Genomic DNA, 22,957 nt, shown 5'->3' with positions numbered 1-22,957 from the left:
GTTGAAGGGGTGGGGGGTCAGCCTGTCAGTGCTCAGACCATACACCGCACACTGCATCAAATTGGTCTGCATGGCTGTCGTCCCTGGAGGAAGCCTCTTCTACAGATGATGCACAAGAAAGCCCCCAAACAGTTTGCTGAAGACAAGCAGACTAAGGACATGGATTACTGGAACTATGTCCTGTGGTTTGATGAGACCAAGATAAACTTATTTGGTTCAGATGGTGTCAAGCGTGTGTGGCGGCAACCAGGTGAGGAGTACAAAGGCAAGTGTGTCTTGCCTACAGTCAAGCATGGTGGTAGGAGTGTCATGGTCTGGGTCTGCATGGGTGCTGCCGGCACTGGAGAGCTACAGTTCACTGAGGGAACCATGAATGCCAACATGTACTGTGACATACTGAAGCAGAGCATGGCCCCCTCCCTTCGGAGACTGGGCCGCAAGGCAGCATTCCAACATGATAATGACCGCAAACACACCTCCAAGACGACCACTGCTTTGCTAAAGAAGCTGAGGGTAAAGGTGATGGACTGGCCAAACATGTCTCCAGACCTAAACCCTATTGAGCATCTGTGGGACATCCTCAAATGGAAGGTGGAGGAGCGCCAGGTCTCTACCATCCACCAGTTCTGTGATGTCCTCATGGAGGAGTGGAAGAGGACTCCAGTGGCAACTTGTGAAGCTCTGGTGAACTCCATGCCCAAGAGGGTTAAGGCAGTGCTGGAAAATAATGGTGGCCACACAAAATATTGACACTTTGGGCCCAATTTGGACATTTTCACTTAGAGGTGTACTCACTTTTGTTGCCAGAGGTTTAGACATTAATGGCCGTGCGTTGAGTTATTTTGAGGGGACAGCAAATTTACACTGTTATACAAGCTGTACACTCACTACTTTACATTGTAGCAAAGTGTCATTTCTTCAGTGTTGTCACGTGAAAAGATATAATACAATATTTACAAAAATGTGAGGGGTATACTCACTTATGTGAGATACTGTGTGTATATATATATATATATATATATATATATATATATATTACAGGCATACCCCACTTCTAAGTACGCAATGGGGTTTATTTACTAAAGCTAGAATGTGCAAAATCCGGCTCACTTTTGCATAGAAACCAATGAGCTTCCAGGTTTTATTACCAAAGCTTAATTGAACAAGCTGGGGTTAGAAGCTCAGTGGTTTCTATGCAGAAGTGAGCCTGATTTTGCACTTTCCAGCTTTAGTAAATAAACCCATTGTGTACTTAAAAGTGGGGTATGCCTGTATATATATATATATATATATATATATATATATATATATATATAAAAGCTATTTTATTTGCTATATAATTTGTATTTCCATCCATTCAGTCTTGATAGCAGGGCAGGATATCAGAATTTTCTTTACCACAGTTCAGTAACACATGTAAGTCATGTCTTTCCCTCAACATGTAAAGAAAAGATATTTAAAGCCCACAATACTGCAAAGTCCAATGTTCATACAAGAGCCATCTTACGTGAAATGATCTTTAATGCAAGTAAAATACACATTCAGATAGGTGTATGTGGACTTGCTGCTCCTAATGGCAGAGAACTATCCACAATTGTAGTAAAAAATAAACAGAGTAAGGGTGCAAAGACCTTGTGTATTATAACACAATAGCGCCTTAAAGTCAACCTTAAGGTCCTCACAGCAGTAGCCCATTATCTGTGACCAATGGCTTACCACAGCTTGAATAGAGGCACCTGCAGCACGCCATACCTCAGTGGCATACTAGCCTATAATACACAGCATCTTTGGGCTCTCTCTCTACTTACTTGTTCCTCCCTCAACCTGTGAATGGACTGGAAAAAGAGAAGCAGCAGACTAGTTCTCTTTTACTCTGCTTTCTCCTATTAGCATATCCCTTGTTAGCACATGATCACTGCAGCACAACTGATTGGCTACTTGTGCAGCTTCTACCTCTCCCAGTCTGAGCTGTGCTGTACAGTGGATTGCAAAAGGTTAATACCCAGTCAAATTCAAATACGTATACTACTTGCATTTAAGGGATATAAAATTAATACAGAGCTATATTCATCTGTGTATTTTATAACTGTATGGAGTTTAGCTTTAATTTGTTAGAGCAGTCATTATCAACAAGGGTTCTTTGAGCAGTAAACATTTTGTGCTTCTCAGATAAGTGATCGTGAATCCCGGTGATGATTTCAACTATCCTGTACCAATGTACAGAGCATTTCTTCCAATGGAGGGAGCATTCCTCTCATTGACCACTGGTGTAAGTGGGACCTTCTGACAATCACTTCTGATCTAAGAGTTACCTTCCATACTGATTGCAAATGAGGGCAGCTATTTCACTGACCACTAATGTAATGGGGGCAGTTTACCATGGACCACCAATGCAAGGAAACTTGCACTGATGCACCTGCAGGAAAGAAGTAGCAGACAGCATCAGCAGGGGACTTCAGAAGAGGGGTTATGGGACCGCTCCATGCAATACCATTGCACAGAGCAGGTATAGTTGTAAGTGTATCATCTTTTTAAATAAAAAAAAATGCCTGTACAATCACTGTATTTTATGGTTCATGTCAATTCACCCTGAGCTGTATATATACTAATTATTAGCAGGGATTCAATTAGACCTAAACATTATAGGGTTCCTCTGTGTTAAAAAGGTTGAGAAAGGCTGCCTTAGTGAATTGTGCACCTTCCTTGGAATTCGTCTTTAACCACCTGCTGAACGGCTCACGCTGATATACATCCGCAAAGGGTTTTTGTGCCCGCGAATTGCCGTATGGGTACGTCTGTACCTTTAAGGGCAATAGCACGGTGGGGAACCCGATGCAGATAGCCGGCGGGTGCGATCGCCGCTGGCCACGCGCGATTGCGTGCACGAGAGCAGGAACAGGGATTTGTGTGTGGATAGTTCAGTCAGTCTTCTCTCCTGTTCTGTCAGGAGAGAAGAGGCATATCTTTTGTTCCTACAAAGTAGGAAAAACGATATGTCTCTTCCTCTAGTCAGTCCTATCCCCTCACAGTTAGAACACGCCCAGGGAACAAACATTTAACCGCTTAATCGCCCCTAGTGTTAACTCCTTCCCTGCCAGTGACATTTACACAGTAAACAGTGCATTTTTATAGCACTGATCGCTGTATAAATGTCAGTAGTCCCAAAAATGTGTCAAAAGTGTCCGATCTGTCGCAGTACCGCTAAAAATCGAAGATCACTGTCATTACTAGTAAAAAAAATAATAATAATAAAAATGCCATAAAAATGCCATAAATCTTTCCCATTGTTTGTAGACACTATAACTTTTGCGCAAACCAATCAATATACGCCTATTGCGTTTTTCTGGGTTTTTTTTTACCAAAAATATATAGAAGAATATATATTGGCCTAAATTGAGGAAGAAATGTGTTTTTTAAAAACATTTTTGGGGATATTTATTATAGCAAAAAGTAAAAAATATTGTTTTTTTTTTTCAAAATTGTCGCTTTTTTTTGTTTATAGCGCAAAAATAAAAACCGCAGAGGTGATAAAATACCACCAAAAGAAAGCTCTATTTGTGGGAAAAAAAGGACGTAAATTTTTTTTGGGTACAGCATTGCAGAACTGCGTAATTTTCAGTTAAAGCGTTGCAGCGCCGTTTCGCAAAAAATGGCCTTGTCATTAAGCAGCCAAATCTTCCAGTCTGTAAGTGGTTAAATCTGCATATTAAACTCTTTAAAGTTAGTTTGTCTTTAAGACGCAGGAAGTTGACATATACTATCTGTTCGGTTTTCAAAGTAATGTGTTTAGCAGAGGAAGTGCAAAGAGGAGATCAGGGTAGAAAGCCTGAGAAAAGTTACGCAAGGTCTTGCTGAGAGCAAAGTGTGCATTGGGACGTACAAGATGCTGTTTGTTCTAAACCCACAGGAGCTTTGACGTTCCCATGCCGGCTCATTGTGGAAGTAAGGTCCTCACTGGACTTTGCATTCTTGAAATCCTTCCAGCTGCTTGTACACAGCCTTCCCCCCACCTTTCAAAATACATCTAGAGCTTTATACGAACTCTGACGTCAATCCTCAGCTAAAAAACCTTTTTCTCTTTCAAAAACTCCTGTGGATGAAGAAGCGGTGAGCAGACAAATACAGTAGCTTGTGATCTTTGTTACTTTTTCACCATCCCTGGCTTAGTGTCTGACGAGATGAAATTATTTGCAGCAAAGGGACGCTGAGATCTCCAAAAAATGAACATTTCACCTTTGACAAGTCCAGCTTTTTGCTACCTGGCGAGAAGCACGCCGCACGTGTACTAATGCCAGGAAAAGGGTCTTTATTTGGTTTTTATTCCTGCACATGGCAAAGGACTTTCATTCCAAAGAAACATGAACCAGCCCAACGCGAAGCCTAGGTGGAATCAGAAGTATCAGATACTTGTTTCAGTTCAAAGCATGCCTGGCTGTCAAAAACTCTCCAGCAGCCACTAATCTTCCATTTCTATCCTGACAACTTGGTTTAGTATTTTATTTTATGTGATTTTATAAGCAGCTTGAAGGTCTCACTTTGACAGGAAATACATTAAACATCTGTATTTGGTTCTTCCACTCCGTATGAAGAAAACAACTGCTTGGGTTAGGCTTCATTTTAAATTGGAATTCTTTTGCCTAGCTTAAGCAGGTGTGTGCTCACCGTTTGATGCGGGCAAATCATAGTGCATTCTGGGATATTTTTCTGTGTTTTAGGCTGGCAGGTCCTTATGTGGATCTTAGCCTGGGAGTCATGTGACACAATCCAAGTTTGGAAGGTCTGATTCATGTTAGTGGTGTTTATAAATGTGTTAATCAACAGGCTTTGTTACAGGTAGAGAAGATGGAAGCTGCAGTAGGACATGGCCGCTTTTCATTCTAAACCCAGATTTAAATGATTTAATTTTCAAGTAAAGCTAAGGTTAATTTACCAATTGTAGCTTTGCATGCTTCTAACCTGAAGGTAGAAAGTTCAACGTAAATGTGGCTTGGCTAATTGACCGCGTAGCGGTGAATTTGTCAGCATTTACGTACTCTTCGTTCTACTGACGGAAATTCAGTTTTATTATAGCTACTCTTTACTTATCACTGCTCGGTTTTCAGTTAATGTCACTCTTGGCACTTTGACAGAACACATGAATTCAGGTAACTGGACTTTCAAGGTCCATTCTCTCGTACCTGGCAACTCAAGGCTAGATATCTGGCCAAGCCCAACAAAACAGCAATTGTTAGAAATATTTACAAACCAAGGAAATTAAGGCATAAAACATGAATACATACAATTATGTCATGGTTCTTTTCTCAAGAACGTGTCTATATTGCATATCTGGTTGGCATACGCATCGTGATCTCAGCCTAGATAAACATTAGGTAAGCCGAGAGAAAAAATAGTGACTGGAACTATAGCTGGCAGATCTGATAAAGATTAAAGCCGAAGTCCAGGAAGACTGCTAAATACTCATATAGAATACATATGAGGGACTAGTTTTACATTTTCTTTCTTTATTTCTGTCCATCAAGTTAAGATTTTTACACAGCTCTAACACAGCCTTAACTGGCAGGGCAGGAGAACTGATTTTTATCTGCTTCAGGGAAATAACAATTACAGTGAAAGAGGAAGCAGCAGACCTGTGAGCTCATCATTTGATTACTCTGCTCTCTCTTCCTATCAGCAAGCCCCTTGTTAACACATGAGCGCTGCAGCACAACTGATTGATCCCTTGTGCTGTATTTCTTTCTCCCAGTATATTTCTTTCTCCCTGTTTGAGCTCTGCTGTACAGGGATTAAAACTGGCTGATACCATATGCAGGTACTTACTCCGCTTGCATTTACAAAATACATTTACTGTATGAATGAATACCGATCTGCATTCATTTGTGCCTTATATATCAGCCCAGAGTTCAGCTGAGCAAGAGAAGGGAAAGCAAAAAGCAGGTATTCAGGTTTAGAATCTTGTTTATGGCACCAAGTCTAGGCACAGAGGCATTTGTCACAGAATCTGTTAACCTCTGCCACCAATAATCTGACATTTTGGAGAGGTTATAAACACTTTGTTACAACACAGTCCTAGCTGCGCCTTCCTCTTTCTTAGCAGTTTTTCACAGTGAGCCTATCTTCCAGATTGCAAGGCGTGCGTAGTAACTGTGCAGCTGGGATTACATTTGGAAACAACCTGCCTAATTCATAGCATTTAAAGCCCTAGAGAGAGACGAACCAAAAAGGTCAGTCTGATTCCTTCCTGTGTAAAGTTAACACGGGTCACTTGAGGATTTTTGTAAACTGCGTTGGGGCTGGAAGTATAACTTAGAGCAATTACTTTTTTTTTTTCATTTACAAGGCTAGGATCTAATCCCCCTTGTCCACTTGACAGAAAGAGTCTTGTGTAATTGCTGGTTTTCTACAGCTTTATATTTTGTTTATTTAAACTGACGCACTTGCGTTTTCTCCACGTTCAGTATTTTAGGACTACAAGTTGTGTATTGTTCTGATTACACAGCAGAGAATTTGTAATGAGAAATTTGTCTAGTGAGGCAAAAGTGAAGGGAGTTTTTTTACACCAGGAGAGTGCCTACATTTTTCCGACGCCTTAAAGTGAAAAAAGGTCTTGAACTCACATTTATGAAAACACTTCAGTCAACTACTTAACGGACGACAGCAGGAGTAGTCTTTAAGTTTATTCATCTGTTTTAACAAATTCTGGACCAGAAAGTTTTTGAGTTTCCTAACACATCATACTATTTTTCGACTATGGAGAACTTTTTTCATCGACATTTTTGTAAATCTCACCAACCTGAACCAGAACTGAGAATGAGTTTGGCGGCTTCTAAAGTCAGACGCAAGTCAGGAGTTGGTGGACCATCTTTAGGACTGCTCACACAGAGAAAGGCTTCTGTACAGGCCTTCCCCAACAAGAGAAAGGGTGAAAGTCGGCGGAAATCTAGCACAGCTCCTGTTAGAGTCAACCCGCGTTTTTCTGTGAAAATCATTAAAAAGTATACCTTAAAAACAGCAAAAGTTCAGGATTTAGAAGACTTGCTTTGGGAGATATGGATGGATTGTAAGTTACTCAATGCTAATCAACAGTCCATGGAACAGAATGACGATGGAGACTATTATACATCCGAAAGCGAGAGCTCAGAGAGTGAAATGGGAACCTCACATGAATCAAGGTGTGTAGACTTCTCCAAATGGGTTGTGTGTCTGCTCACAATGTCTAACCACTGTCCTTTTGTATATTTTGGAATAGTGGTAAATCGAAGATGATATCTCTGCACCTCTGACACAGCTTGTAATTGCAGGTCTGCATTGTTAAACTGAACCTATACTTTGTCCACAAGGCAATGTTATTTGTTCATTTTACAGGAGCGACCACAAGGAGTCGGTGCTTAGTGTATCTTCCTTGCACTCTTCCATTGCCACGTGTTTGTCACAACTGGGTGTACAAGGAGGAAAGTGCCAAAAACTGAACATCAAGACCAGATTCAATATTATTCAGACTTTTATATTATAAAAATAGTCCCCCTTCATCAGGGCTTGGTACTGTTGAACAATGTGTATAGACTGGTAAAGTTAGAGGGATCCTACAGGAGGCATTAGTATGAACACTGCAGATGCTGGTAAAGCCGCTTAAGAAATACTCAAAACTTCAGGTGTGGGGGAACAGTCATTCCTGTCTTCTCAAAGTGCAGCTGATTATCAGGCCCAGGCACTGTCAGGTGGGGGGAACATGTTTAGCCCTGTCTAAATTTCAGCTTGTTCAGCAAGTAAAAATTTACACAGGAATCTAAGTCAGCTTTGTAGTGGATCCAGGTGATGGGGAAGCCTGTTTCAAAGTTTTAATAGGCATGAGCCATTTCCTCCTCTAGAGGACGTCCCAGCATTAACTGTTTCTATTACATTGTTCTTGTACTGAAAACAGTGTTTATTACTCCTTATGTCATCATTACCAGGCTTGCAAAACTATTGTAGAGGCAGCTGCTGGGGGGGTAGATAAGTACCCCTTTGTAATTTCCTATTAACACAGGCATACTTCCCTGAAGTACATCTCCCAAGAGCCCTTTCCCTGTACATGGTGTATGGGCAGGCTCTTGGGAGTTAAGGTAACAGCCCTGTCAGGTTTGTTTTCACATGCGTGTCCTATTGGGGAGATTTCCCTTCACGTCCTGTCCCATTGCCAAAACAGAAAGTGACAGGAAAAACCTCTAAAGTGAGTGAATCCCTGGTTGTCACCAGGGTCACCATAGTGTCCCCATTGGAAGATTTCACCTCTATTGCTGCTCTGGTGACAACCCAAAATGTGGGATTTCATTTGGCTTTCACCCTTTGTGATAACAGTAAATAGGACAAATAGAGAGGATGAATTACCAGAAATGGGGGCCCAGACAACAATGAAAACCTGGCAGGTGTTTTAATCCTTCTCCATTCTACCAGAGACCACAAATAGAGCTTGTATTTAGTTATGCTTTCATATACTGTAGTGTATATTTGTAGAGAGGTACAAAAAAGGCAGAGACAGGCAAAGTTCTGCAGCCCAGAAGGAGTAAGCTCAAGCAGCACTGACACCACTGCTTGGAATTTCAGTGCAGCAGGAGGTTGGAAGCTTTATGGAAGGATCAACAAATATTTTTCTGCACTTGCAGCTTTTTTAAAGAGAAAAATAAAATCTACACGTATTGTTGAGATGTACTAATTTTTTTTAATGTTTTGCCCGAACATTCACTTTCAAATGTTTTGTTGTTTTAACTAGGTATTAGTGTAGTTATATTCCCTGTCCTTATTCACCAAAGGGACCAGACAGGTTCCTGTTCCTGGTTACATAGGGGTTGATTTACTAAAACTGAAGAGTGCAAAATGTGGTGTAGCTCTATGTAGAAACTAATCACCTTCCAGTTTTTTTTTCAAAGCTTAATTGAACAAGCTGAAGTTAGAAGCTGATTGGCTACCATGCACAGTTGCACCAGATTTGCACTCTTCAGTTTGTAAATCAGCTCCATAGTTTCCATTGCATACATTGTTATCCACTCTGTGTTACAACACAAATGTGAGGGTAACTAAAAAAAACATCTTTCAGGTGAATAGTAAGCTCTGTGTGTGTCTGTGAATGCTGTGCCTGCTTGTGGCTGTGTCAGATCTAATTACTGTTTAGCTCTCAGCTGCACCAGCACTAGACTGAGAGACCCAGGGATTGTGGGATATGTAGTTTCTTCACAGGAAGTGTCAGTTCTCAGACTACAGACAGGTCATGCATTACCCCACGCAGTGCCATGCCATATGCCTCATGTTTGAACCACAAACTGAAACTTCTGGCACACGTATATGAACATTTTCTCTACTATAGGCTGTGCATACAGAGTAACAGACAATGCAGATCTAATGCAGGTGAAAAACACAAAGTGCAGGTAGGAAGGTTTATAATGCCTTTATAGTTTTGGATCATGTTCCTTTAAAGCATGTTATACAGCACAGTGCTTGTGCTGTGTCATTTGGCCCCTAGTATCACCTGAAATACCTGGCTGATCCTGCCTGGTTCTGCCCCCCCTGTAAACTGACCATGGTTTACCATGGCTGCTGAGCCCTGACATTGTGGTCAGTTTATGTGCCTTTGTCATTCACAGCTCTCCTCTATTCTTTGCCTGTCAGCTCCGTCCACTCCCCGGCCCTCCCCTCCTAATGCTATCATAACTCAAAGTTCTTTCTACACTCCCCTCTGTTATAGTAAATAATGTCCCCAGTGTATGTGTTTTTTTTTTAAATAAGCCGCTGTATACATTTTTTATATAGCCTAAAATATGGTATATAGCAGCTTATTTAAAAAAAAAAAACACATACACTGGGGACATTATTTACTATAACAGAGGGGATTGTAGAATGAACACTGAGTGGATTAACCTCCCTGGCGGTATGATTATTTCAGATTTTAGGTGCTGAAAGCGGTACCATTATTTTGCATGGAAATTTGGCGTTTTATATTGTAGACCTGTAATTCTTAGGAATAACTCACTTAAATCTGTCCAAACCAGAGTCTAGTAGACATCTCGGGTATGATAAAGTTTAAAACACAAAATCATAAATTATAATATAATAAATAACTATAAATAATAACAAATAATAATATAATAATAATAATAATACTTTTTATTCAATAAATTTTAGCAAATAATATAATCAAAAACACTGACATTTTTTATGGCCAAACAAGGGTGCAATATTAGTATTCATATTGCTTCAGTAAATGTCCCGGGTATGGAAAATTTTAAAACATGGTACAGCACAAAGTCCGATGTCACAGTCAGGACAGTAGAACCTGGTTTCTTTTCTGATTTTCCTTCCAGTGTCGTCACGCTTAGAGCAGCAAACCACACACATCCTTGTGGGTGCTGCCTTCTTTTCCGTTGGTGGAATGTGGTCCATAAAGTGACGACCAGTCAGGCTTTCCGGGTTCACAATGCCAGCAGCACGACGTCCAGATCTATTTACAGTCCGTATTGGGTGCTTGAGAAATATAAGTTCGGCAACTTTCCAAACAAAGTCCGCATGAACCACAGGCTTTCCACTCTTTTTCTTTAGAAGAATGAAAGCATTTCACAGGCACTGTTCAAGAAGATGCCTGAAGATTTTTTTGTAATATTTTTTTTGTTGCTTTCTCATGGCTGGATAAAAAGTCATGGCCTGGTCAGCTCTGTCAACACCTCCCATGGTGTTGTTGTAGTCCATCACGACTTGTGGTTTCATTACGTCTTTTCCACCTTTTGTGTGTGACATGACAGTAGAGGTGTTGTGAATAGTACTCATTAGGCACACATCTTTTTTGTCGCGCCATCTCAGTGCCATCATTTTGCCTTTCTGCCAGGCAACTATTTCTCCTGCCTTGAGCTTTTTATTGCCAAAGGTTGGTGGCATGTCACGCCGGTTAGCTCGGTTCCATATGCATCCGTCTTGTGCTATAGAAGGAACTCATAGAGTTCTGGAGAAGTGTAAAAATTATCTGTGGTTACACAGTAGCCCTGATTCAGCAATGGCTCAATCAAAGTAAGAACGGAAGCGGTTGCCATTCCATAATTACTGAATCTTTCGTTGAATTTGGTTCCTTTCCCGATGTAAAGGACCGAATTCCATATGTAACCAGTGCTGGATTCACAGGGCATGAATGATTTTATGCCAAATCGTGCTCTCTTAGACGCCATATACTGTATCCAGCTGAGTCTTCCTTTGTAGGCCATTGGACTTTCGTCAATACTGATGTCTCTATCTGGTACATAGGTCTGCTGGAAATTTTTCTGAATAATTTGATATACCTCCCAAATCTTTTTCAGTTTTGGTGCTGGATGAGAAGTCTCATCAAATTCTTCATTATTTTGAAAGTGCAAATATTTCATTATGAGAGAAAATTTGTACTCCGACATGACGGTGCCAAAAAAAGGAGTGGCTAGTAATTCGTTGGTTGTCCAATACCACTTTTGCAGGGGTTTCCCCACCACTCCCTGAAGAATTATGAGGCCCAGAAACTTCCAGATGTCCTCTTTGGTCACTGGTTCCCACTTTCTGCTCCTTGCAAACCTCTGATGCGTAGCAGTTTGTTGCTCCTGGTACCGATTTGTCTCCGTAACAATTTTTTCTATAACCTCATCGGTCAAAAAGAGTTGGAGGTATGCCAATGGGTTGTCATCTTCCACATCCACTTTGATACTAGGTGCTCCAGTAAATGGGAATCTTGGGGGCGCTGCGTGCTCCGTACCGCAGTCAATCGAGCACCAAGTCTGCACATCACTGGGCACAGTCGCAGGATGATCGCTGAAATCGCTTTCCGTGCCTGATGACGAACCTCCTCACGAATCGCTATCACTCAATTCTGCAAGCCATTCTGTATTGCTGTTGCTGTTTTCTAGCAGGTCATATGCTGCTTTTGAGGTGGAGGCGCGCTTTTTTGATGCCATGGTCGCTCTGCAGTTTCCAGACAAAAATGCAGTAAAACTGCAGGCAAGGTCACTGGATAAAGCACTGGGGGCAAACTAAGGTCAATTTTATTTTATTTAGTAATGTAATCCAATAGGATTACAATGTATCAGTGTGTGTTTGTGTTTTATACTGTTTGAATTTGCCGCCGGTTCCACCCCCCTGCATCGCGACGCTCGCAGGAAACGGAAGCAAGGGCACACAGTGCATCGGGCAGAAGATGTGGAAGATCCAGCCGCTGTACACAGCGGGAGTACATTGTGGGATCCTGGGGACAAGGTAAGTAACCTCTTCCAGGATCCAGCTATGCGATCCCGAGTGTGGCTCGGGGTTTACCGCTAATGGTACTGAAATCTCACCCCGAGCCACACTCAGGAATACCGCCGGGGGGGGTTAACAAGATCTTTAAGGTCCTTCCTGTAAAGTAAACTTTTCTGTCTGGTTTGGGCAATGTGTGGGTTTAAAAATCCAACAGGATATAGCCAAAGACAGTGGGGTTGATTTACTAAAACTGGAGCATGCAAAATCTGGTGCAGCTCTGCATAGTAGCCAGTTAGCTTCTAACTTTGGCTTGTTCAATTAGGCTTTGACAATAAAACCTGGAAGCTGGTTGTTATGCAGAGCTGCACCAGATTTTGCACTCTCCAGTTTTAGTAAATCCCCCCAAACAGTCTATACTACCTAAATGGGGAAACAAGAAAGGTAATTCTTAAAGCAGAGTTCCACCCTGAAAAATGTAATCCAGGAAGAGATTGCGATTGGGCTTTACATGCCCACAATCATCATGGCAATGGCCAGAAGAGGATTTTATTAATAAAAAGTATAAAAAAAAAATAATTCAGACCCACTAGCAAACATCTATAAACTTTTTTTGTGTAATTAAAGCATTATGATTGGATGCCTAAAAAAAAAAAAAAAATCTGTGGCCGGAACTCCGCTTTAAGTGCAACCTATTCTTTCTCTTGAAGTTAGGCCAGCACATGGTTGTTTTGATTGGTTGGTATGAGTTAGTGCACATTAAAGTTGGCACTGTTTATTGAATAAAGCTAAGAGACTGATTTAAAAGCTTTGACATATTTGTATGTCTTTCTTTTGTTTAAAAGAAGCTCAATAGCTTTTGTCATATTATGTATAGCACGCTTGCTTTGTAAAGTGCTCTTCTCCAGTGACGTGACGTCTGCACTTCTCCAAGTCACCAAGTTTTTCTGCTGCTTCCATCTTATCATCATCTTCTTTCAGGCCCTGAGTTTTTAGTTCAATCTTATTTTATTAGAATGAAAAGCAAGATAGGACATAGTTACATTGTTACAGGATACAACGGTGTTGTCATATATACTAATTGCATAAAGAATAACAGATACAAAAAAAGTTGGTCTTAGACTCTATGTTTGAGTCCTCTAGAAAGGCAACAGTGAAAAACAGTATAAGAACAGACGACAGAGTAAATGTAGGGTAATTTACATCAGTTTCCTGAAAAAAGTTGAATCACAATGATAATCAGTGAAGCATTGTATACTAATCTGATACATTCTTTCTCAAAGAGAATGATATGCTGCAGGAATCACTTACTGCCTTAAAAGAGAAGTATGTTTTTTTTTTTTTTTCAGTTTCATACTTACCTCGGTGGATGCAGCATTCTTCTGATGCTGCATCTGTCCCCCGACGTCTCTGCACTGAGAATTGAGCGATCGAAAATCGCCGATGGCTCGGTTCTCACAGCTCCCCAAGCAGAGAGCTGCTGACTGTCAATCAGCAGCTTTCCGCTCTGCTCCTCCTCGCTCACTGGAGTGCTGAGCTGTGGAGGGGTGGGGAGCGGCCATCTCAGGCTCTTAGCGGCTCGCTGAGAGGCTGAGACGGCCGTCAGTCCAGGCACCTGGTGGATCTAGACTTCCATTGTCAGCATGATCTGGAGCCTGGACCACTCTCTGCTGAAAACGCGTCACAGAAGTGCAAAACGAATTGCACTCCTGTGTTTCATAGGAGAAGTCCAGCCAAACGAGCTCAGGCTGTACTTTTTCCTTTAATGAGGCGTGGCGATTTTACTAAACTGGTGTTCTATATGGAACAAAAAGTTCAAAGGGGATACTGAAGTCAGAGAGGGAGGGGAGGAAAGCAGTACAAGGAAAGATTAGAAATAAAGAGTATAAAGAGACACTCCAGCATGTCTATGAGGTAGTTGACTGATTCGCCTTCAGCCCAAGAGATAAATTCCATGGAGCAACGAAACATGGACCATGAAGTCCAGGTGATAGAGAAGGCCTGGAGTTTTTGACAGTTTTGGCTGAGACAGGATCACTTACGCACCTGTGCATGCTGCTGGAGTTTTTTATCCTGGCTCATGGTACTTACTGTAAGATGCTGGAATTGTACACTCAGCTGTGCTAATTTAAGCCTCCATGTATGCTAATTTTTTTTTTAAGCTAAAAAAACGCTGGAAAAATCACTGGATAAAATACTCTGGTAATAGCTTTTTGTAGTAGCGTTTTAGGAGCGTTTAGGAGCATTTAGGAGCATTAGCATTTTATTGACATTTTTGCAGTAACTCATACCAATCAATTAGATTTTTCAGTCAATTTTTGAAGAGCCAGGTGGTGCCAACTGGGTCACCCATGGCTCGAATTGGGGCCGACTGAACAGGTTTCGACCCATGTATGGCCAGAAACTGTATTGCAGAAGAGACATACAGACTTTTCTGCTATAAAACCTGCTAGCATTTTAAAAAAAAGCTTTAATTCTGCTTTAAGAACCACTGTTCAAAATCATTTGCAAATTCTTGTTACTTTTCTACAAATTGCAATGTGACAAAGATTTATTTTACAACAAAAGTCTTTATTGGACATTTTCAAATAAGACATATTATAAAGAAACCCCCACATAAATAATAACTCATTGGCAGAGATCAGGCACAGGGATTGTGCTTCTGGAGTTCCCAAGAGATTTGTAGAGCTGGTAGCTTTAATGTTATGTGTTTTGCTTAGATTTACTTTGTTAAATATATTGCCTTTTTAAATCTCCCTTGGGCTGTTACTGTAAATTCTTTGAAATTTTTGGTATCCTTCTGTACTTTAGCCTATATTTTCTATCTCCGTTTCTTAACTATAATTTTAATATGACAACATTTTTTTGGTTTTACTTGTTATGGACACAGTGGGGGACATTTATGAATGTGGTTGTGCTCTATTTCCAAATTTCCTCCTCTCCTCTCTATTTCCAAACTTCCTCCTCTCCTCGTCCTTTCTCTGTTGGGGTCCCCCAAGGTTCTGTTCTTGGACCTCCATGATTTCCAATCTACACCTCCTCCTTGGGTCATCCAATTCCACCTCTATGCTGATGACACCCAAATCTATTTCTCTACTCCTCAGCTCACTCCTTCAGTCTCCTCACGTATCACTAATTTACTATCAGATATATCAATCTGGATGTCACACCACTTCCTCAAACGTAATCTATCCAAAACTGAACTTAATAATTTTTCCTCCCCCACGCGCCTCTTCCCCTGATCTCCCTGTCAAAATCAGTGGCACAACTATAAGCCCATCCCCGCACGCCAAGGTCCTAGGTGTAGTCCTGGACTCTGAACTCTCCTTTAAGCCCCACGTCCAAACACTTCCCAAATCTTGCCACCTCAACCTCTGCAACATCTCAAAAATACGCCCCCTTCTAACCAATGACACAACAAAGCTCCTAATTCACTCCCTGGTAATCTCTTGCTTCGAATACTGCAACTCCCACCTCATTGGCTTACCTCTACATAGGCTATCCCCCCTTCAATCTACCATGAATGCTGCTGCCAGACTCATCCACCTCACCAATCGCTCAATGTCTGCTACTCCTCTCTGTCAAGCCCTCCACTGGCTTCCGCTCACCCAACTAATCAAATTCAAAATACTAACAACTACTTACAAAGCCATCCTCAATTCTGCCCCCAGCTACATCACTTTCCTAGTCTCAAAATACCAACCTAATCTTTCTCTTCATTATTCTCTTCTGTCAAGACCTCCTGCTCTCTAGCTCCCTCATCACCTCCTCCCATGCTTGCCTGCAGGACTTTTCCAGAGCCTCTCCAATCCTATGGAACTCCTTACCCTAATCTGTCCGATTATCTCCTACTCTAATATCTTTTAGACGATCCCTGAAAACCCTCCTCTTCAGAGAAGTCTATCCTACCCACACCTAACAACTGTATTTTCATTTTCTCCATCTGATCATCCCCCACAGCTATTACCTTTTGTTCCACTTGACCCTCCCTTCTAGATTGTAATCTCTAATGAGCAGGGCCCTCTGATTCCTCCTGTATTGACCTGTATTGTAACTGTACTCTCTTCCCCCATGTTGTAAAGCGCTGCGCAAACTGTTGGCGCTATATAAATCCTGTATAATAATAATGTTGCACTATGCGAAGGTGTGTAAATTATTTACAGTTCATATTCTACCTTTTGTGGCTGTACATTTGCGAGGGCCATGCCAGCTTCCGGCCTGCTTTGCACATTTTTCACAAGTTTTATGAGCTAGATTCTGTGTGACTGCCCCTGTTGGACAGAAGTCAATCGTTATATACATTCCTGTTGAATGGGAATGTTGGAAAATGTTTCTCGATCAGCTGCTGAAGCCAATCAGCTGTAGCTAAATAAGTAAATACTAAGCGCAAATGAATAGTGATATAAAAAATTACACAAATGAAATTCCACCAGCTGCAGTAAAAACTTGCTAATTAGAAAATACAGATAAAAAAAGAGAAACAATCCACGCGCTGGGTGTGAACAATAAATATAAATCTTAAACAGTCCTAATGTAGTGATATTGAAAGTGCTCATAATCAATATTAAATCTGTTTTCCAAGTGCTCAGACTGGGTACCCCATATAGATGTACACTCACCCCTAGGATTTGACCAACTATTTCTAGTATAGTCGTTCAAGCATGTAGGGAGACCCCTAGAGAGATCTGTGCAGGTGCTTCTTGTAGTAGGTTCACTCATATAAGTGATTGGGAATAATAGAAAAGAATCTTCATTGCGCAATGCCGTCGAAAAATGTATTGATTAAAAATCACACTCACATGCAATGGTGCCTGATATCATCGCACCCGGCATTTATAGCAGGTGATTGTTTGGGGAATCAGCCCACAAAGTGTTGTGTACCGCTGTCCGTGGTCTGACTCAAATCCCAAGGGATAGTGTGGGCGGAAGTGTGTCGCGGTGACGCGATAATGCCTTGACTAGTTTCAGCCAATCAAAGGGCCATCATCAGGCAGCTGCTGATCACTGTATTCTGACAGCACAGAGTCCCACTCTCTGAATACAATGTCCAGCAGTGGGCGAATTCCTTCATCCCTGTAGATGGAGGAATCTGTTTATCAGCCAACTGGCCAACTTTAGGATTGGATGAACAGAAATATACATACTTTGGCAGGTAACACATCTCTCATATATGTATTTTATTTGTGTATTTAGCTGTTTGCCTGAAGTCCTGCATTCCCATTTTACAGTGGGCTGCACTTTTCTCTTTATTTTTACCTGGTGATCCTGCCACCAACGCATTTCCTGTCCTAGGGTGGCAATGATCACTCAATAACAAGAGAATGTACATTCGATCATGTGCGCTCAATCAGCTGAATAAAGAGAGAGTGGGTAATTAGAACTCTCTTTCACATTGAGTTCATGTGGAGGGGTACATTTGTGGCACAAGGATAGTAGAAGTGTTTTTAGATAAGCTGACTGTGGACGGCTGCTAGCTCGTGACAGGCTAGAAGTAATTCTGTGGAAGGCAAAGACAGAAGGAGAGCAGCGCCATCTAAGTGCAGCATTATTAAGACATTGTATTCCATAAAAGACAATTGGTAACGCAAAAGATGTATTAGATGTCAGTGCATGTGGGATTAATAATGTGGTTCATCCACTCGTGGGAAAGACGATCTTTTCACTGGTGAAGAGGCAGCTGATGGGTCCAGGGACACCAGTGTTTCCCAGCGCTTCCAGGCACGCAGGAGGGCTCACAGACAGCGGTGTACGTCACTTCCGGTTGGAGAGAGAGAGCGGGGAGGTGCGCGCGTTCGGAGCATGCGTGCTCCTTCATCAGGCTACCAAATCACTCAATATATAAACTCAAATAACAGTATCTATGAGGAAGCAGTATTGTTACCCAAAAGTGTGTTAGGACTAAAGAACTCATCAAGCTCTCTTCATCTCCATGACATAGGGGGAGGTGTTCTGTAGTTCACAGAGGAGAGCTGAACAGGGCTAACTCTGCTGTATTTTTGTGCACTGTTCAAACAGATATAACAAAATGCTTTCAATGGTATATTTAACAGACCAAAAAGACAGGGACCATTCTATATTTAAGTTTATGGAAGCCTGCAAGATAACAAGTTTATCTTTGTAAGGTTGGGTAATGCTGTGCACTTTTTACTATTATCTTGTTCCTGGAGATAAGACTTCTGCTACTAGTGTCACCAGATTGTGATCAATTGAACATTTGACATTATTCATCTAAGTTTTATAGGCTTATGTGCAACCAGCCTGCCCATACGTGGATCGAAATTCGGCCAGTCCTTGCTGAACCAGCCAAATTTCGATCTATGTATGGCCAGATTAAGTCCACTTTTTAGGCATTGTGGATCCCACCTTCCTTTTCTGAATTTCAGGGTGCATCCTGCAGGAATGCTGTCATTTTTTATTTTTATTTTACCTCCGCCCATGCAGATACATCATCCAGGTCCAGGAATGGAAGTTACTAAAAGTTCCATCTGCCACCACTGAGAGCAGGGAGGTGACATCACAGGAGTTGTAGTCCAGCTACACTGCCTCCAACCCATTAACAGAAGATCTGTACCTCTATATTGACCTGGAGCTGGGAGTAAACACTTGGAGAGCATCGGCTTTGAACCCGCGACAAACTAATTGTGGGTGCAATGTTCTGCAGGCTTCAATCCAAAAAGAAAATAATGCATCTTGATCATAAGATATTTGTCATTGCATATATTACTTTTTAGGAAAAGGGGGACTGAATCTTAAAAGGTACAATGGCTTTTTTGAGATCTGTTTAAAACACAAGGTGCCCATATGGAAAGCCATTAATAGAACAGGGAGGTTCCTCCATCCACAGGTCAATAGTTCAATCAATGTAACAAGTTTGGCCATTGCATATGTTAATTTGCGTTCTGTAGGTTGCAGCCTGTAATGACACCCCGAGTATGAAAGGGGTTAAAGCCGTTTAAGACATTCCATTACCGAACACAAAGGCAGCTACCGAACACTTCAATCAGCTGAACAAGAAACCCATACGAATAATTCTCCCCCAAGTACGAGACGAGGCTCTGTCTTGAGGGTCAAACAGGAATGAATTTTTATTGAAAGGGATACAAGTCTTATATACAGTAAAAAGAGGAGGTGTATACCTCCTGCTCATATTACTCTGAAAATACATCTATGACCAGAAACCTAATTAACATGAGCTCATTAACTAAACCCTTGAAGCAGCCTGGTCATTGTTATGATAAATCAGGATTTCACTACAGGTCAGACTTGTTGTCACCGAGCTTCACACAGTAGATGATACATTATCATAAGTTTAAACACAGGACATTCTCACAACAGCAGGAGCTCCACTAGGAGTCGGCCTGTCTCCTACATTGTACAGAGGCCAATGTAATCAGCTCTTTCAATTAACATGTAGAGTTCAGAATCAAACAAACCAAGAATAGTCTTTACATATATCCTGGGGGATATTGTGTATAAATATTACTGTCCCATTTTAAGTAATCAAATATATATTTTCTAAGTCACTATTTGTAATATGGCATATCCAGGGTCCCCAGAGTCTGTGTGTCTTGGGGGACATGGACCTGAATCTAAAGTAACGCCACCTCAAGGGTCCCCAGAGTCTGTGTGTCTTGGGGGACATGGACTTGAATCTAAAGTAACGCCACCTCAAGGGTCCCCAGGCATACAGCTCACAAAGAGCACCGTTCCCCCAAATGCCAGGGCCCATAATCGGTAGGCAAGAGGCTAGCATTCAGTCCCCTCCAAAAGCCTCTGTCCCGGCTAGATCTGTCACACAGCCCATAAAAATATTTGAATAATACTTAAACGTTCCATTGCTTGTGCCTTCAACCTTCACTGTCTTGCAGAGCTACACCAGCTGGTAGGGGTCATCCTAGCTGCGAGCCTGAGGCAGTTGCCCCTTTAGAAATAATGCACTGCGTGTAGATAAATAGATTTGGTCAGTGTCTTAATGACAAAAAATCCTCAACCCTTCATTCGCACACCCTATCCTACACACCCTTTGGTGGCTATTCTGACCTTTACTGCTGTTCCCCCATTGCTCTTTTTTGTGCAGTTGCCCCTGCAAAGGTGAACCTTGTTACCATGCTGAGGCCTGCTGGTTGGAAGCACAAGTCTCTAGATTTGCATTGAAGAGGGACAAGTAATGTCTCACATTCTTCCCTGTAACTGGAAGTATCAAGATATTTAAAGAGTAGTAAAGACAGTAGCGGCCCGAGCAGTGGTAAAAAAACAGAATCAGAGAAGAGGGTTTTTTTCTTTTTAAATCTTGTCAGATTTACGTTAACCACTTAAGGGCTGCCCGATAGCAGTTTTACTCGTACAGGGCGGCACCTCTTCGCCAGATCACGTATATATACGTGATGCGGCTCTTCCTGGTAGGGGGCGCGCATGGGCTCACACAGCAGGAGCCCAGCAGCGTTTACCATGGACTTGATGTCTGCTGGCACCCGCCGATCATCCAGCAAAGAGGCAGAATGCCGGTCTGCCTAAATAAACAAGGCAGATTGCTGTTCTGACAGGAGGGAAGGCATGGATACTGTGTCTCTGCAAAGCGGGGACTTGGATCCATGTCTTCCCCTAGTAAAAGCACCTCTAAACACAGGCTAGGCACACAGTTAACCCTTTGATTGCCCCTGACGTTTAACGCCTTCCCAGCCAGTGTCATTAGTACAGTGACAGTGCATAGTTTTTAGCACTAATCACTATATTAGTGTCACTGGTCCCCAAAAAGTGTCAAAAGTGACAGTGTCCGAATGTCCACCACAATATCGTAGTCCTGCTATAAGTCGCTGATTGCCGCTATCACTAGTAAAAAAATAAACAAATAAAAAAATATCCGATAGCTTGTAGACGTATAACCTTTGCACAGACCAATCAATATACACTTATTGGGATTTTTTTTTTAAATATATAGCAGAATACATATTGGCCTAAATTTATGAAGAAATTATGTTTTTTTTTTTTTTTTCGTTTTTTTTATTGGAAAAGTTTTATAGTAAAAAGTATTGTTTTTTTTTCAAATACCACCAAAAGAAAGCTCCGTTTGTGGGGGGGGGACATATGTCTTATTTGGGTACAGCTTCGCATGGACGCACAATTGTCAGTTAAAATAACGCAATGCTGTATCGCAAAAAATGGGCTGGTCACAAAGGGGGGTAAATCTTCAGGTGGTCAAGTGGTTAAAGCTGAACTCTAGGAATTATTTGTATTGCATACTTTCGCTGGTCCAGCATGGCACATTGTAATTATGCAATACTCATACCTGACGGATCTCTGGCCAATCTTCTGGATATTGCTCAGGTTCTTTGCAAGCGTTTGCTCCACTGTGCACTGACCACAGGAATACCCAGCATTCTCTGATTGAATGAGGTGGAGAGGAGAGACCGTAATGTTACAATCTCCTCTTTGTCCAATCAGGGAATGCCTTCTGTCCCAAGATCCCACGCATGCACCTTAGTATTGCACAGGCACAATTGTATGTTAGCCATAGACAGGTGGTTGCTGTCAATCAATATCAGGTGGGCAGATCACATCCCTTCTTCATCGCCAGCTTTTCTGTACCACCTGCACATGTCCTGCACATGTAGTTGTTTAGTTCTTGGGTAGGAAGCACGCACAGTGAGGTGGCTCCATAGAGATACTGATAGAATCTACCAAAGCCAAGAAAATTTAGTTAGGGGATTTTAAAAAACATTCCTGTGAAAGAAGGAAGTGAGTGCAAAAAGACAAGCTTTAGATATAAAGTCATAATGTAAGTGTGGCTATGGTTTTTTTATACAATAAAAAGTTGTATTAACACTTTAACCAGACACAGAAAATGCTTAATATCATAATGTCCATACTTAAGGTGATGAACCAGTGCTGGAATGTCATCCCAGGAATCTGTAGGCACACAGCCTTTGGCACCCTGATGTGCCTTAGAAGATTCTGCTAATGTGTTCATAACTTTATAACTATTAACTATTTATTTTAAAAATGGAAAAAAAAATGCAAATCTGTTCCTGGACTGAACTGATAACTCCAACATTAAGGGTTAGAGAGAAAGCAATTGCACATGAGGAAAATAAATACAAATAAATACAATGCTTTATTTTATATATCAATAAACACCAGCACTAAAAAAAAAAAAAAAGGAATCACAATTGGAACAGTATCTCTTTGAATGCTTGTACATCTAGTGATTATTTTATTTATTTCCCTTACGCTTTTTTTTCCCTGTCTACCGTTCTCGGTTGGATGGGCTCATCTGCCTCCTCCTTATTGACAGCGATCCCACTGGAGAAAACCTGGATACTGCGATGACTCATCGAGGTTAATACCAGTTCATCAGCCAGAGGCAGTGCTGCTAACTCTGCCTTGATTTCTGATGTGGAGGCCAATTCTACAGCCTCAAAAAAAAACATATATGTGGTTGGCCAGTCCACACGATTCAGAGGTGCCCAGGCTTTCTCTGCAGTGTATCAGCCACAACTGAATTCTCAAGCTGTCACCTTCTGTCTTTGAAATTCCTCTACTTGTCCCGATTTGCCTGTAAACATCCTGGCTAGTTTTGCTATTCCCCTTTATCACATTCTGCTTATGTCTAACTAAGCATGTGGACACCTGACAGGTGAAGCAGCTGTGAATTTATACGATAAACACAGAAAAGTTAGAAAAATTGCAACAAATCCGCATGTTTCAACTGAGCTCTAGGCAAATGGGACATTTGTCTGGCAAGGTAAAC

At 41.5% G+C, this 22,957-nt stretch overlaps 1 protein-coding gene across 11 annotated transcripts in view; it reads left to right on the top strand.

Moving 5' to 3' along the window:
• DGKI (diacylglycerol kinase iota) overlaps positions 1-22,957 on the top strand; it is a 466,380-nt gene that overhangs the window by 166,276 nt on the left and 277,147 nt on the right. For 2 of the 11 annotated variants that reach the window (XM_073621814.1, XM_073621813.1), the window contains exon 1: positions 3,964-7,169. The exons of 4 other annotated variants lie outside the window; for them this stretch is intronic. In XM_073621814.1, the coding sequence (XP_073477915.1) occupies positions 6,748-7,169 (422 nt within the window). In that variant the 5' untranslated portion in view covers positions 3,964-6,747. Of the gene's footprint in view, positions 1-3,961; positions 7,170-22,957 lie in introns of those variants that run through there. 5 more of the 11 variants (XM_073621816.1, XM_073621815.1, XM_073621812.1 and 2 more) reach the window with 4 other exon arrangements.

This window comes from Aquarana catesbeiana, linkage group LG03 (assembly GCF_042186555.1).
Source record: "Aquarana catesbeiana isolate 2022-GZ linkage group LG03, ASM4218655v1, whole genome shotgun sequence".
Lineage (NCBI taxonomy): Eukaryota > Metazoa > Chordata > Amphibia > Anura > Ranidae > Aquarana > Aquarana catesbeiana.
This window is presented reverse-complemented; position numbering and strand designations above follow the sequence as displayed.